This window comes from Coenobita brevimanus, chromosome 47, assembly GCF_032717465.1.
Source record: "Coenobita brevimanus isolate Jiangsu-jjx chromosome 47, ASM3271746v2, whole genome shotgun sequence".
NCBI lineage: Eukaryota > Metazoa > Arthropoda > Malacostraca > Decapoda > Coenobitidae > Coenobita > Coenobita brevimanus.
Window position 1 is genome coordinate 8,072,557 of NC_137000.1, and position 15,790 is coordinate 8,088,346.

The 15,790-nt window shown below is 42.6% G+C and overlaps 1 protein-coding gene and 1 non-coding gene across 2 annotated transcripts in view; one reads left to right on the top strand and one right to left on the bottom strand.

The window, feature by feature from the left end:
• The window catches only part of LOC145399009 (uncharacterized), a 60,893-nt gene that overhangs the window by 28,703 nt on the left and 16,400 nt on the right, over positions 1-15,790 (top strand). Inside the window, exons 5-8 of the mRNA XM_080271738.1 lie at positions 688-919; positions 4,339-4,586; positions 4,859-6,337; positions 11,321-11,497. Coding sequence (XP_080127864.1) covers positions 688-919; positions 4,339-4,586; positions 4,859-6,337; positions 11,321-11,497 — 2,136 coding nt within the window. The remainder of the gene's footprint in view (positions 1-687; positions 920-4,338; positions 4,587-4,858; positions 6,338-11,320; positions 11,498-15,790) is intronic.
• Positions 13,792-13,910, bottom strand: LOC145399152 (5S ribosomal RNA). The gene has a single exon (XR_013897228.1). It is a non-coding gene; the product is annotated as a 5S ribosomal RNA (ribosomal RNA).

Here is a 15,790-nt window from a genome sequence, read left to right on the forward strand (position 1 = left end):
TCCCGTACTGGGTGGCCACAAACAAATTGCCTCCACGTCACCCTGTCCCCCGCCATTTCACTCCCCTGCTCCCAACTCACACCCCCCTCTCTCATATACCTCTCCACGCCATCCCTCCATCTCATTCTCAGCTTCCCCCTCCCTTGATATGGTAATGAAATGAATTTATTGTAGAGAAAGTAATGCATAGTGCTGTTATAAATTTTTTCCTGTCATGACCAGGAAGTACTGTACTTTTGAAACAAGCTTGTTTGAGTATGTGTTTGTAGGAACAATGATACCTTGGTGTGATAGTGACAATAGTTCATTTAGGGTAATGCATATTAAGTATGAATTTTCTTTATCATGATCAGAGAGTCTGATAACTTGGAGGCTGTAACATAAGGTTTAAGAAAACTAAACATGCAGAGTATGAATTTTCGTCATTGTAATCCCTTCACCCCAAGGCTGCCCTTTCTAATTTATTCTGGTTATTACCAGATTATTTTACTTAGCCTAAGAATGATCTCCTTCATGCTTTCGGAGTTAGAAACAATCCTGTTAATGCCTTCAACCCAGAGAGACCTTTACATTTTATTCTGATTAAAGACATGATTTAATTCAGTTTGGAAAGACTGGCCTGGGCTGTAGGTGTCCATTGCTTTAACATCTAAATTTCCTGTGAGTGATGCTCCATGAAAATTCCAGATAATGGATGGGACGGATAACATGATTTTAGTATCAAAGATGTGGGATTGTGGTGACGCGGAAGTGTATGAGTGTGTTTTACGAACAGTGGTCAACCTAGTGAGTTCCTGTTTTGAACGCTCAGCCCATAAGCGTGACAATTTGGATGCAAGAGTGTTGGACCGCCTGTGCACTGCCAGTGCCCCCACCATCGTTGTGACGGAGTTGAAGAACAGACGGGTTCCAGCCATAGGTAAATTCATCACTCTATTACAGTACTGTAGTAACTTGTTTTTATATTTTGCCCTTTTATTATTTTCTTTCTCACAGTTCCTCACTAACTTAATCATAAAATTATTGCCAATTAAAGTTTAATTGATCATCATCATCATCATCATCATTATTATCATCATATCATCATCATCATCATTATTATCATCATATCATCATCATCATCATCATCTGGACCTCCTTTCCCACCCTAGGCTATAAATTTGATTAGCCAGTTCCTCCAATTTACAATGCCAAATGTATGGAAAAAGTGATACTGTCTTTTGGAACACATCCCTAATGTATAATGAGCAGTTCATGTATTACTTCAGACTATGAGACAGTCACAGTACTGTACAGTATGTATTAACAAACTCTCAGTTATCTGTTGGTGCATGCTGAAGGCCTCAGGAGATATAGGAGTGGAGTTTTTTACTGATTTGATAAATATGAGTATATATGAGTAAGGTATGTTGTCCCAGATGACTGGCTGAAGTGTGTGATTGTAAATGTGCCCAAGGGGAAGGGTGATGCCCTGGAAAGAGGAAAGTATAGAGGCATAAAACTTTTGGACCAGATAATGAAGGTAATGAAGAAGAGTTCTAGACTGTATAATTAGAGAAAGAGTGAATATTGACTAGATGCAGTGTGGGTTTATGCCAGGCAAAGGGACCACTGATGCCATATCCATTGTTCAGCAGCTTCAGAAAAATCATATAGGAGAGAAGAGGGATCTGTACTTTGTTTTTGATGATTTGGGGAAGGCATTTGGCAGAGTTCCTAGAGAAGTGGTAAAGTGGACAATGGGAAAGCTTGGGATCGAGGAGTGGCTGGTTAGAGTGGTTATGGCTATGTATGTTGGTGCTCGCACCCAGGTTAGAGTGAATGGAGATTTGAGTGATGAGGTTTCCGTGAATGTTGGTGTGTATCATGGATCAGTCTTGAGCCCATTATTGTTTATCATGGTGCTTGAAACCCTCTCACGTGACTTCAGAAATGGATTCTGTGCGAGATGTTGTATGCCGATAATTTGATGTTGATTGCTGAGAATGAAAGGGAGATGGAGGAAAGATTTAGGAAGTGGATAGATGGTATGGGACGTGAGGCTTTGAGAGTAAATACAGATACAGGCAGATCCCGGTTAACGAGCAATCACTTAACAAGAATTCACTAATACAAGGTCTTGAAATTTGCACCAACACCTGTCTAACGAGCAGGTAAAATCCCTCCAAAGCCCAACTTACGCGAATCGAGGCGAGGGTATTTGTATTTCATGTGCATTAACCCTTTATTCCTGCTTAAAATTGTCTGTCATAGGTGCTGGTGGTCGGTGGAGGTTACTTGGCTGGTTGTTCACCCCATCCCTATTTTTCCTATAATTTATGTTATTCTGCTTATGTTAATGCTTTTTCTGTATTTCTGGTGTATTACCCTCTTGTATAAACCCCTTATTCCAGCTTAAAATTATCAGAAAGTCAGTTTTGGTGTTTTGGGGGGGATGTTGCTCAGAGGCGTTGCTCCCTAACCCTATTTTTCCCATAAGTTCTTCACTTCGCTTGATGAGAATTCAGCTAACAAGCAAAATCCCTGCTTCCAATTAGCTCATAAGATTGGGCCCCGCTTGTAAAACAAAAGTGATGGTATCCAGGGCTGGTGCCAGTGCTGCCAAAGAAGAGGAGAGGGGGTATGTGCAGTTTGCCACAAGGGTGTGGGAAGTAACTCCAGCCTGTGCAGTATTTGTGATAAGTGGGTGTATAAGAGATGTAATGTTGTTAAAGGTAAACTGTGAGATAATGCTGAGTTTTGCATATGTGGTTTACCAGGGAGAGCGTGTGGAGATTGTCAGGTGTGAAATGATTGATCTTGTAGGTGAGTCTCTTGAGTGTGTGGAAGAGTTTTGTTACTTGGGAGATATGTTTTGTTCTGAAGGCAGGACTGGAACTAGTTCTGTGGCTAGAGTGAGGAGTGGTTGGAAGAAGTTCAGGGAGCTGGTGCCTTTCCTGACATTGTATGTGGCATGTGTTAGGAGTGTAATGTTGTATGGTAGTGAGACCTGGGCAGTAAAGGAAGAGGATATTCATAGGCTTAAACTTACAGAATTGAAAGTGATAAAGTGGATGTGTATAGTAGTGCGTCTTTGAATGCAAGGCCTGGGAGGGCTAGGTTTATGACAGAAAAGTTGAGAGAAAGGATAGGACTGAAGTGTATTGGTATTGTGATGAGGAGTGGTAGTTTGAGATGGTTTGGGCATGTAGAGAGGATGGGGGATGACAGTTGAGTACAGAAAGTGAGAACTGTGAATGCAGGGGGTAGGGTTGTGAGAGGAAGACTGAAAAAAACCTGGGACAAGGGACTGAATAAAGAGGCTGCCAGAGATTGGGGAGCATGGAGAGCTGCCATTTGGTGACCAAGGCTAAGGCGTGCAAGCATATTGGAGCCATTATAACCAAAACATAATGAAACAAATCCAGTTTCGTGTTAAGAGTTGTGGAATTCATTTATATGATAATTGTGGTGGCTGGGTACAACAGACTTGTGTATACGTAGTGCTGCCCACTCAGACTGACAGTCAGATGTTTGAGCTAAGATGGCCTCCCAACATTTAATGTGCAGAACCCCAGTCTGAAATCTCTGAGCATGTGATCTGCTTCATGCCACCCCTTTGAAAATCCTGTCTTGTTTGTCCCCTCGTACATGTGTCCTGCAGCTGTGATCATCTCTCTTGTGTTCCTGCTTTACATACTGTCTTATGCTTACAAAGCCTTCAAAACACCATTGCTGTTGCCAAGTAACAGTGCAAGTGTGCCACAAATAGTGCAGTGTGCACTTATAAGTGCAGCAATAACTTTTTTGTTTGTGAAATATTCACCACCTCCTGAAGACCTGGAATGATAATCCAGGCTCTCCAGCAGTCCCCCAGCCTCAGGGGCGACCCTTGGTGATGACTCGTACCAGCCTAGGACATATTTCAGGTGGGTGACAGAAATATTTTTTGAGATTCTATGTTACATGGTCCTTGACATCCCCCCCCTCCCTGTCCCCGTTTAACCCATGTTAAATTAACCTGATAATGCGGTTTCTCGGTTTGTGATCTGTTTTCACTTGATGTAACCACATTGTATACCAGGGTATAACTGTACAATGTACAGTATGAATGTATTAATATGATGAGATGGAGGGATGGGATGGAGAGATATATGAGAAAAGGGTGTGTAAGTAGGAGGGAGAGCAGACAAATGGCAGAGGATAGGTTGTCATGGTGGCACTTTGTTTGTGATGACCCCTCATGGGATTAAGACCTTTAGCTATAGATAGATACGTTTATATACGCACTCCATAAAAAGAAGTTGGATGACGACATTGACAACAGTGATGATGTATACACCTCTTTATATATTGCAGAAGAAGAGAAGCTGATCCTGACCCTGTGCAAGTTCTGTGAGGGTTCAAGTGAGTGTACCAACCTGACAGCAAGCTCCTTCTCTGAACCTCCAACCTTCCTGGGCCGTGCATGGATGCAGCTGATAGAATGTGGGGGTGTGGCTCTCCTGGTGTCTCTCCTTTTCACTCACCGATCCCACCCCAAGCTACGCCCAGCCATACTTAGGGCCATATTAGGAGTGGAACATAACTACTCATATAAGAACACTGTAAGTATAGTCATCATCATAATTATCATTGTTCTGTACTAGCCCAGTTTTCCCCCTAATAAAAAGAGAATGGGTATATTCCACCTATAGAAAAGAGAAAGTATAAAAGTTACGTACAATAATTGGAGGGAACATTGGGTCATGAAATCTGAAAGCTCGTTAAATCCAGTGTTCAGTAGCCATCTTAATTTGTTGGTACGACATGGCTGATGGCTTTCATAATTTTTATATTATACTGTATGTGCATTGACATTGGGTATTTTAATTTACAGATACTGAAAAATTTTATATCATCCAAGTTGCTGCCGCTTCTTGTTGAACAGTTTGATGAGTGTATGGACAAGTACATGAAAGTACGTAGAGATACCATACCTGGCTGTTGTGTTCACACTTTGAAGACATCACCATTAGAACCAAAGAGTGAAGAGAGTAAAGGAATGGACACCAATGTCAGGAATGAACCAAAGAAAAAAGATAAGTCAGAAGAAAGAGAGGATGAAATGGAAGTAGAACACGAAGGTACGGAGAATGCTGTACATGAAAAATTGATAGCTGACAGCCACCTTGAGAGGGAAAAAGGCAGATATGATAACTATTCCTCAGGTCATATACGGCTGACAAAATGCATGCCTTCAGCCTCAACTAATCTACCTCAAGAATCAAACAATGCTAAGTGTGAGGAAATCTCAAGTTCTCTGAAAATATCAAAGCTTCAGATGGAACCCAAATCTAGTCAGCCAGCTGTAGGAGATTATATCCAAAGAAGCCCTCCAGCAATATATCCTCCACAATCTCCAGAAAACCCAGGACCCCAGGTTATGTTAGGACACTATGACCCCATGAGTCCTAGCAGTCTTTCTTGCTCTCCACATAGTTTCCAGTCTGGGTCAGGACATGGTTCCCCCACCTGGTCCCCACCTCGGGAAAGTGTAGAGTCTCCAACTTCCTCCCCATCATGTGCCTTTCTTGACAGCAGTAATCCCCTGAACATACTCCTCCCTTGGGGTGTGGATCCTCTTGCCACATCCACTTCTACTTCTCCTACTTCATCACCCCCACGATCCCCCACCATGTATCCCCACTCCCCACCCATACGGTCACCTCCACACTCATCCTCTCCTATTCGTGTGCCCTCTGACTGGGAATATGATGATGAGGAGGAGGACAAGGAACAGTGGGATGAGGATGGTCGATTTTCACCCACAATCCCCATCTCCAAGGATGTTGAGGATGATAATACAGAAGAAGAGGAAGAGGAAGAAACCAGGGAGAAGTTGACTAAAGCTGAGGATTTTGCAAAAGAGGAATTGTCTTGTACTGATGATGATGAGGAATCAGGCAAAATCCTTCATATTTCAGAAAATGAGGGGTTTGTGAAGGATATTGATGAAAAACTAGTCATGAGAGATAATGATGAACATATGCCTTCTGTATCAGAGAAAAGACCAAGAAGTGAATCTAGTTCTAGTCTCACAAATGTTTGCTTACCTAAGGAAAAGAAGTTGAAAGTGGACGAAGAAAATACAGCTGGAAATGAAAAACATGGAAATTCCTTGAATGTAAGAAGCAGTGTAGCTGAAGTGTCAGAAGCATTACCTGAAACTGGATGTATTAAAGAGTCATCCAATATGTCTGACACAAGAAAAACTCCATTTATAGAACTTAATAAAATTAAGTTTCGCTTGGGTAATCCTGCTAAGCGTCAGCTGAGCCGTAATACAGAGAACAAGGATGTTTATACTCCAGTTCAGGTTAGTGTTTTTATTTTGTTCATGGTTTTTAAAACTTAAAAAATAATTTGTATACTTGTAATAGGTATCAGCCCATAGACTGCAGCATACATTCCAGAAAGTATGGTAGGCAACTGCTACATAAATGGAAAGGTATGCTAGTACATTATAAATGTCCCACAGTTACTTTTAGGTCCAGGTTTTTTCAGCTAGGCATTAACCTGTTTTTGCACTGTGGCACAATGCATATCACAAAAATAACCTCCCAAAGATGGACACTGAGGCAAACTGCATCTTAAAAAATAAAAAAAAAAGATACCAGTAAATAAATAAAAAAAATAAAGCCTCAAATTGTCATTTGGATACAGTTTGAGTCATGAAAATTGCTTCAGAGTTGCAGTTTGGTGCAAACTGTGCCACAGAACCTGAGGAAATGAATTTTGAATGGAAAGAGTTGTTCGACTGCCAGTCAGGCCTCCCTCAACTAGTAGACCATTGTCTACAGAAGAATCCACCCAGAAACTGATGGCCATGTCCAAAAAGGCTACTGTGCTATTTAGCTAACACACCCCATGAATGAATCCCCCCCCCCCCTACACTTCTTTCGTTCTCTATCCCCCCCTCCCTCAAATCACCACTGCCATTGTCAGGCCAGTTATTATTCTCATTTTCAGTATTTTGCCTCTGTGCAGTGAATTATTTACTTAATGTTTAAGATAACCATACTTGTTCATGTTATATTGGTGAAACTTTTCTGCGAAGGAAATTGAAGGATTTTATAATTTGCAGCAGTGCTCTACAAAAATTTTAACCTGACATCTTTCCTTTCAGTACTGTGGTTGATATTGACTTAAAAATGATCATACATGCATCTGGTAATATACTGTACACTCTTATCTCAGTAGACTAAAAACTGTGTAATGGAGATAAAAATTCAGTTTTGTGTGTGTGTGTGTGTGTGTGTGTGTGTGTGTGTCACAAACCTTGTGACACAAGCCCAACCCATCTCTAGCTACATATGCTTTATGTTGAGAGTTCTGCATTCACTTTAAAGTCAAAGAAAAGCTCATCAGGAAATACTATATTGAAGAATTACCCAGAGTCCAGGGGAGAGCACAGGCATACACTAAACTGGAAAACATGTCAAAAGGAGCAACTGCCAGGAGAACAAGGGAGTGAAGTGATTGAATGAAAGTGTCCCCCCCCTCCCTGCCCATGCAGTATACACTTTTGGCTTTAACCTGGCCTAAAGTTGTAACAAGAGATTAACAGTAGACTATGGTGCTAATCATGATGAAGCACTATACAGTAGAAAGAGTGTAGAGCCATCACAGTTTCTTTTTCTGTCACTGAACTACATGAAATAAGCTGCAAGATGATCAAAACCTGGGCCAAGTTAAGATGAATGAACTGTAGTATGGTGAGTTTGTGCTTAGTTGCCAAAATCATCAACTTATTATGAATCAGGAATACTCTTGGCTCCAGCATCATGAGCCAGTCACAGTCTTTTTTCCACAAATGTAGGAGTTCCTGTTGTACATTGACCTCTTGGTTATACTGTAGTGGTTTTTATTTTCACTGTGAGATAAAAATATGCACTCCTGTAGTTATAGTGCTTCCCCCCCCCCCTCAAAAATGTTATCACATACCTTAGCTGGTTTCTGCCAACAGTGATGATGCAGTGTCTGTGGGTTCTGATGGCTTTGAGGAATTCAGAGATGAGGCCCTATTTGAGGAGTTAATCCCAGATGGTGGAGACCCCTGACTCTTCACCCCTAATCCTTGGAACCCCTTACTTCATGCTGATCTTAAGTCTCTCTGCAGTACATGTTTCTTATTTATTGTGCCTGTTTCATCACTTTCTTATTACCTAACCATACCCATGTTTGTTTCTGGTGTTTACCTTAACAGAAGGTATGTATATACAGTGCCCTCACGTAGTGAACGAGTTTATGGGCGGCAGATGAGCTCGCTCACTCTGAACAACATATGGGAACAATAGCATAAGGTCAGCACTGCTTCCTCAGAGTCCACTTCTTGAGCCATAGAGATGTACTAAAGGGCACATTTCAAACACATACAGTACAGATACATAAAGTATAAAACACATGGTTATTTACCTTAAATGGAACAGATGGCAGTCCTGATTGGCTTGAATACAGGTGATTCCGAGGCAGAGAGATACACTTAGTGTGTCCCTGTCACATCATCTTCCACTCCCTTGTCCCCGTCACCAGTCTCACCTTCATCACTTGACTGAACCACTTCCCCACGTGCCTCTACTTCATTCACCTCTACCATAAAACCTTCAGAGTCCAAAGATGACACCACTGACATCACATCATCATTGTCTTCCCCAGGAAGTGTAGCAGATGATGTAGATGCAAGTGGCTCCTGTTGTTCTTGAGTTCGATAGTAGCGTGTGATGAGTGTTTGTTTTCTTCTGTTGACTTCCATTTTGTGCCTTTCAGTGTAATAACGTAAAGTGGTTTCTACTCCATTAAGCACTACCTGTGTCCTAAGGTAGGTGGTTTCACTTGTCTTGACCTCTTCTCTCAGAACCTCCACTGCCACTAGAATTTTACTGATCTTCAACATGGGCAAATCTTTGTCCTCCATTAGATTCTGCTCAACAGGTTGTTCAGATCTGGCCTCTTGTGCAGCATCTATGGGGGGGGGGTCATTCAGTGTGGGAGATGGCAGTTATGGCCTACTTTTTCCCCTGATTTTGTTCACTAGGGGTTTAACTCGTTCATTATGGTTTTGTGGACCTGATAACCCCCTGACTGTTCACTAGGCAAATCGTTTACTCTGAATAGGTTCACTGTGCAAGGGCTTTGTACAGTATTTAATGGATCTGTCCATCGTCCTTCATCCACTCCTGTGTCATCTCAAGAGGAGCGTAGGAACCCGGGGCTAGGCCAGTTGGTCCTGACATTTAAGATGTGAGTGACCAGCCTCACTCATCCCTGAGAGGCATTACATGAGCAATAAGCCCCAACCACCCCTTGGTTATAAACCTACACAGTCTCAAGCCAATTGGAGCACATTAATTACCCATTAAAACACCAGGCGTCATACTTTGGTTATATGGTTACCACCCAGTATAGTAAATGGGTGTACAGGAAACCATTTGGCTTGTCACTTAGTGTAGAGTTACCCATAGGAAGAACGAAGAGAAAAGAATGAAGGAAAGAAAGACAGAAGAAGGAGTGTAAAGTCACCCGTAGGCAGAAGAAAGAGGAAAGAATGAAGGAAAGAATGACAAGAGAAAGGATGGAAGATAGGAAAGAGCAGAGACCCAAGGCAGCATTGCATCGAGTGAGTGGATGGTGAGCACCCCCACAGGTATATATTGTTTTTCGTTTCGTTTTTAAAGGCTCCAACATGCTTGCATGTGTCGGCCTTGGTCACCTAATGGCGGCTCTCCATGCTGCACGATCCATTGCAGCCTCCCTGTTCAGTCCCTTAACCCTAAGGTCACAGTTAATGACCTCGTCCCATGTCTTTCTCGGTCTACCCCTCATAACCCCACCCCCAATATTAACACTTCTCACCTTCCTCACCCAACTATCATCCCCCATCCTCTCCACATGTCCAAACCACCTCAATCTACCTCTCCTCATCACAACACCAATACACTCCAGTCCCATCCTACCTCTCAACTCTTCCATTGTAAACCCAGCCCCTCCAGGCCTTGGACGCAGGGACGCACTGCACATCCACCTAATCATTGTCATTTCTGTACGTCTGAGCCGGCGAATGTCTTCCTCCTTCACTGCCCAGGTCTCACTGCCATACAGCATTACACTCCTAACACACGCTGCATACAAAGACCCCTTAGCACGTAGGGAGAGCCCCCTCAATGTCAGGAGAGGCAAGAGCTCCCTGAACTTCTTCCAACCACTTCTCACCCTAGCCACAGAGCTAGCTCCAGCCCCACCTCCAGCACACAACATGTCTCCTAAATAACAAAACTCTTCCACACACTCAAGAGATTCACCAGCAAGTTCAATTCTTTCACGTCTGACGATCTCCACCTGCTCACCCCGGCACGCCGTACACATAAAATCAGCATTATCTCGCAGTCTACCTCTGATACCACTACATCTCTTATGCACCCATTTATCACACACACCGCACAAGATGGAATTACTTCCCACGCCCTTGTGGCAAACTGCACATGGCCACTCTCCCTCGTCTTTGACAGTACCGCCACCAACCCTAGATATCATCACTTTTGTTTTATCTGCATTTACCCTTAAACCCTTTTGCCCCATACCATCCCATATATATATATACACAGTAACCAATATTTTATAATCCTGCAAGGTCCCTCAGATTCTGTTTTCTTGTCACCGGTTAAATTTGTATGTAAAAGTATTGTGCACAACTGTGTACTGTAAACAGTTTGTAATCTACAAATAATTCTTCAACTTCTTCAACCTGATGACATCTTATATTATTTATTTTTTGTATCTAGTGATGATTTTGATGTGTAGGTGAGTCCCATGGTAGTGATGAGTTTATTGAGGGCTGAGTCTTGTCACATGCAGTTTGAAAAATCTGTCCTAGCCATAATAAAATCATCAGAAAATAGCACAGATATAATTAATACCATATGACATCCATGGGCAGAATAAGTTTAATACATGTATGCTCGTGTGTAGTGTGGAAACTTGATATAGTACCGGTAAGTGTCCACAGCGTGTTGAGGGTTGTGTCCTAAAATATCAGCATTTTTCACACAACCAGTACTTCCAATAACAGGATTTTGGTAAATCAACATTATAGGTAGCAGTGAAACTTTAATTGGCAACTCTTTTGTAATTTACCGTGGACTTTATAAGAAAAGCAACTGTAAAGAAAGTTGACACAGCATTGACAATGTGTCATACACCAAGGACTTACTGTATGACGTCCTTGGGTTGAAGAGGTTAAATACGTGTATGGTGTATACCCTTATGCAGTATGTTAAGTAGTTATTTGTTTGTTTCGGTTAAGGGAAACCCCACTTGCACGGAGGTTGTGGAGCAGAAGCAGCAGCACGAAGTTGAGGAGAGGAGGAAGCCACGGCGACGCAACAGTAGTATGTGTTCTCCCACCATGCATAGCGACCTCACACCTGAAGAGATGCAGGAACTCAGCCTCCTTGAGCTGGTTGTCCGTGTCATCAGCCAGGTGAGAGGGGATGAGGTTATACAGTATTTGGGAAGACTTCATTACCTTTGTTTTTATAGAATCATGAAAGAGAAATGATGATGATGATGACAATGAGGATGAAAGAGAAAGATGTGAATGAATTTAATGTTAAAGGAATCATGGTAGTTCAAGAAAATAGCTGATGAATATGGTAAATGAGTGTATGATAAAAGGAAATATGAAAGTTGGTGAGGCAAGGGATTGACAGATTTTGAGTCAGTTGGATGAAATATATATGAAGAAGCACCCCTTTTTAAATTTGATTATAATTGGAACCTCTATCTGGCAGCCATATTTGAAGTGCACCAACTGTACAGTACAGTATAAAGAAACATTTTCAACAATATGTGTAGATGGTTATACGTGTGAGGTGGAACTAGGATTTCATAGGCTTGAATGATATGTAAATGATCATGTGCCCCATTTCAGTGAACATGTTGGTGCTAACTATCCCACTTTTTTACTTTCCACATTTCTTTAACATATGTTGCAGTGTGATGGGTAATTAGGTCAAGGTGATGGTGATGATAACTTCATATAGCAGAATCAGGATGCAGGCAGTATTCATCAGAAGTCAGCAATACAAGATGTTGTGTTTTGTTTATAAAGGCATCAGCATGCACCTGTCCTTGGTCAGCTAATGGCGACTCATGATGCTGCTTGATCTCTTTCTCTCCCTCTCTGCCCCTTGCAGCCCATCCCCTAACATTCACATCTCTCATCTTCTGCAATCAGTTGCAATCTTCCATCTTCTCAGCATTCCCAGACAATCTCAATCTGTCCTGCGTCATCACAGTGCTAATACATGCAAGTCCTATCCTTCCTCTTGACTCATCAGTTGCTTTTCTGACTGTCCTAGGCGTTTCATTGAAGGAGACACCACACATCCATATAATCATTGTCATTTCTGTATGGTTGAGCATATGAATATCCTCTTCCTGTACTGCCCAGGTGTCACTATCGTAGTTCATCATTACTCTCCGAGCATGCTGCATCCTGACACTCTGCATACAAGGACCCCTTAGGTCAGAAGGAGAGCCCTGTCAGTGTCAGGAAAGGCAACAGCTTCCCGAACTCCCTCCAGGCACTCCTTACCGTAGCCACAACTCTAGCACATAACATGTCCCCCTAAATAACAAAACTCCACACACTCAAGAACTCTACACCAAGATCAGTCTTTTCTCACGTACCAGTCTCTGCATACTCTCCCTAACACACTGCACACACAAAATCAATATTATTTTGCAGCCTACCTCCAGTAGCACTACATCTCTTATGCATCCACTTATCACAACCAGTGCACAAGGTGGCATCACTGTCAGCACCCTTATGGCAAACTGCACATGACCACACTCTGCATCCCTTATCCACCCACTTATCACAAACATGGCACAAGATGGCATTACTGTCAACACCCCTATGGCAAACTACACATGGCCACACTTTCTCTGCTTTGACAGTACTGCCACCAGCCCTAGATATCATCACTTTAGTTTTATCCCCATGTACTCAAATCCTTGTATCCCATTCTGTCCCTCAACTTCCTAAATGTTTCCTCCACCTCCCTCTCACTCCTCGCAATCAGCACCAAGTCATTACCGTGTTTCTTCCATGGGAGTCCAGTTCTGAAGTCTTGTGAGAGTCCTTTAAGCACCATGATAAACTATAAGAGGCTCAAGACTGATCTGTGATGCATGCCAGCATTTACGGAAAACTCATCACTCAGATCTTGTTTCACTCTCAGCTGGGTCCAAGTACCCTCATGCATTGCCATAACCACTCTAATCAGCCACTCATCGCAAGCTTTCTTATTGCTCACTTCACCACCTCTAAAGAATCAGTCAAAGGCCATCTTCAAATCAACAAACACAAACTACAGCACCTTCATTCCTCTGTAAATTTTTTGAAACTGTTGGACAATGAATATTGCATCGGTAGTCCTTTTGCCTGAAATAAACCTAAACTGCATCTCATTAGTATTCACTCTTTCCCTTACCATACCTTCTAGGACTTTCTCCATTACCATCATTATCTGGTCCAAAAGTTTTATGCCTCAATAATTTCCTCTATCCAAGGCATTGCCCTTCCCTTTATACACATTCATATTCTTTATCTTCAGCCAGTCATCAAGAACAATATACTCATTCATTCATTCATTCATTGCCGGACGCCATGTATCCCAAACGGGGTGACCGAGGGCTTAGAGTTAATTGTTTTACAGGGAGGGGCACTAATCCTCCACCAACCCCACTTGACACGTAGGGAGAACGTTATGCCAACAGCATCTGGTGTTCCCAGGCAGTCACCCATCCAAGTACTAACCAGACCCAACATTGCTTAACTTCGCTGATCGGACGGGAAGCGGTGTACTCAACGTGGTATGGCCGTTGGCAGTATACTCATATATAATCAAATTTATCAAATCAGTAACTAAATCTGCCCCTGTATCTTCTGAGGTCTTCAACATTCAAGCTGTCAACTCAGACACACCTGCTCCCTTCTCCAACTGCATCTTGCAGATTGCCCTGCTCACAGTAGGAGCATCAATCAGAGACCAAGGGTTATACATGGGAGTCCACTGACTCCAAACCCTACTTCCAGTCAAACTCTTCATTCAGGTACAGGTTATGATGCCTTCTCCAGGCATCTTTAATATCCTCACTGTCCACCACTACCCATCCTTCATTGTTTTTCAAATAAAATATGATTTTAATATGAGTGTGTTGTCCCAGATGATTGGCTGAAGAGTGTAATTGTAAATGTGTACAAAGAGAGGGGTGATGCCCTTGAAAGAGAAAATTATAGAATGATAAAGCTTTTAGATAGATAATGAAGGTAATGGAGAGAGTTCCAGAAGGTATGTTTAGAGAAAAAGTGAATATTGATGAAATGGAGTTTTGGTTTGTGTCAGGCAGGGGGACCACTGATGCCATATTCATTGTTTGACAGTTTCAGAAACAAAATACAGGATAGAAAAGGGAACTGTACTTTGTTTTTGTTGATTTGGAGAAGGCCTTTGACAGAGTTCCTAGAGACTTGGGGAAGTGAGCAATGAGAAAGCTTGATAACGAGTGGCTGGTTAGGGTGGTTATAGCCATGTATGTTGGTGCCTGCATCCAGGTAAGAGTGAATGGAGACTTGAGTGATGAGTTTTCCATGAATGTTGATGTGCATCAGGGGTCAGTTTTGAGCCCCTTGTTGTTTATCATGGTACTTGAAGCCCTTTCACATAACTTCAGAAATGGATTCCTGTGGGAGATGTTGTATGGTGATGCTTTGATGTTGATTGCAAAATGTGAAAGGGAGGCAGAGGAAAGAGTTAGGAAGTGGAGAGATGGTATGGAGCACGAGGGCTCAAGAGTAAGTGCACATAGAACAAAAGTGATGATATCTAGGGTTGGTGGCAGTACTGTCAAAGAGGAGAGAGAGAATGGCCATGTGTAATTTGCCACAAGGGTGTGGGAAGTAATTCCATCTTGAGCAGTGTTTGTGATAAGTGGGTGCATAAGAGATGTAGTGGTATTAGAGGTAGACTGCTAGATAATGCTGATTTTATGTGTGCAGTGTGCCGGGGAGAGCAGGTGGAGATTGTCAGGCTTGGAAGGATTGAACTTGCTAGTGAGTCTCTTGAGTGTGTGAAAGCGTGTTATTTGGTAGATATGTTATGTGCTGGGTGTGGGGCTGGAGCTAGCTCTGTGGCTAGGGTGAGGTGTGGTTGGAAGAGGTTCAGGGAGCTGTTGCCTCTCCTGACATTGAAAGGCCGTTCCCTATGTGCTAAGGAATCTTTCTATGCAGCATGCATTAGGAGTGTAATGCTGTATGGTAGTGAGACCTGGGCAGCAAGGAAGAGGATATTCACAGGCTCAAAGGTACAGAAATGACAGTGATTAGGTGGATGTTCAGTGTGTCCCTGAGTGCAAGGCCTGGGGGGGCTAGGTTTACAGTGAAAGAGTTGAGATGTAGGATGGGACTGGAGTGTATTGGTGTTGTAATGAGGAGAGGTAGATTGCGGTGGTTTGGACATGTGGAGAGGATGAGGGATGATAATTGGGTACAGAAAGTGAGAGCGTTAATATTAGGGATGGGGTTGGGAGGGACAGACCAAAAAAGACCAGGGACGAGGTCATTAAGTGTGACCTCAGGGTTAAGGGACTTAACAGGGAGGCTGCCAGAGATTGAGCAGCATGGAGAACCGCCATTAGATGACCAAGGCCGATACATGCAAGCATGTTGGAGCCTTCAAAAACAAAAATGAACACTACTCACTCCCTT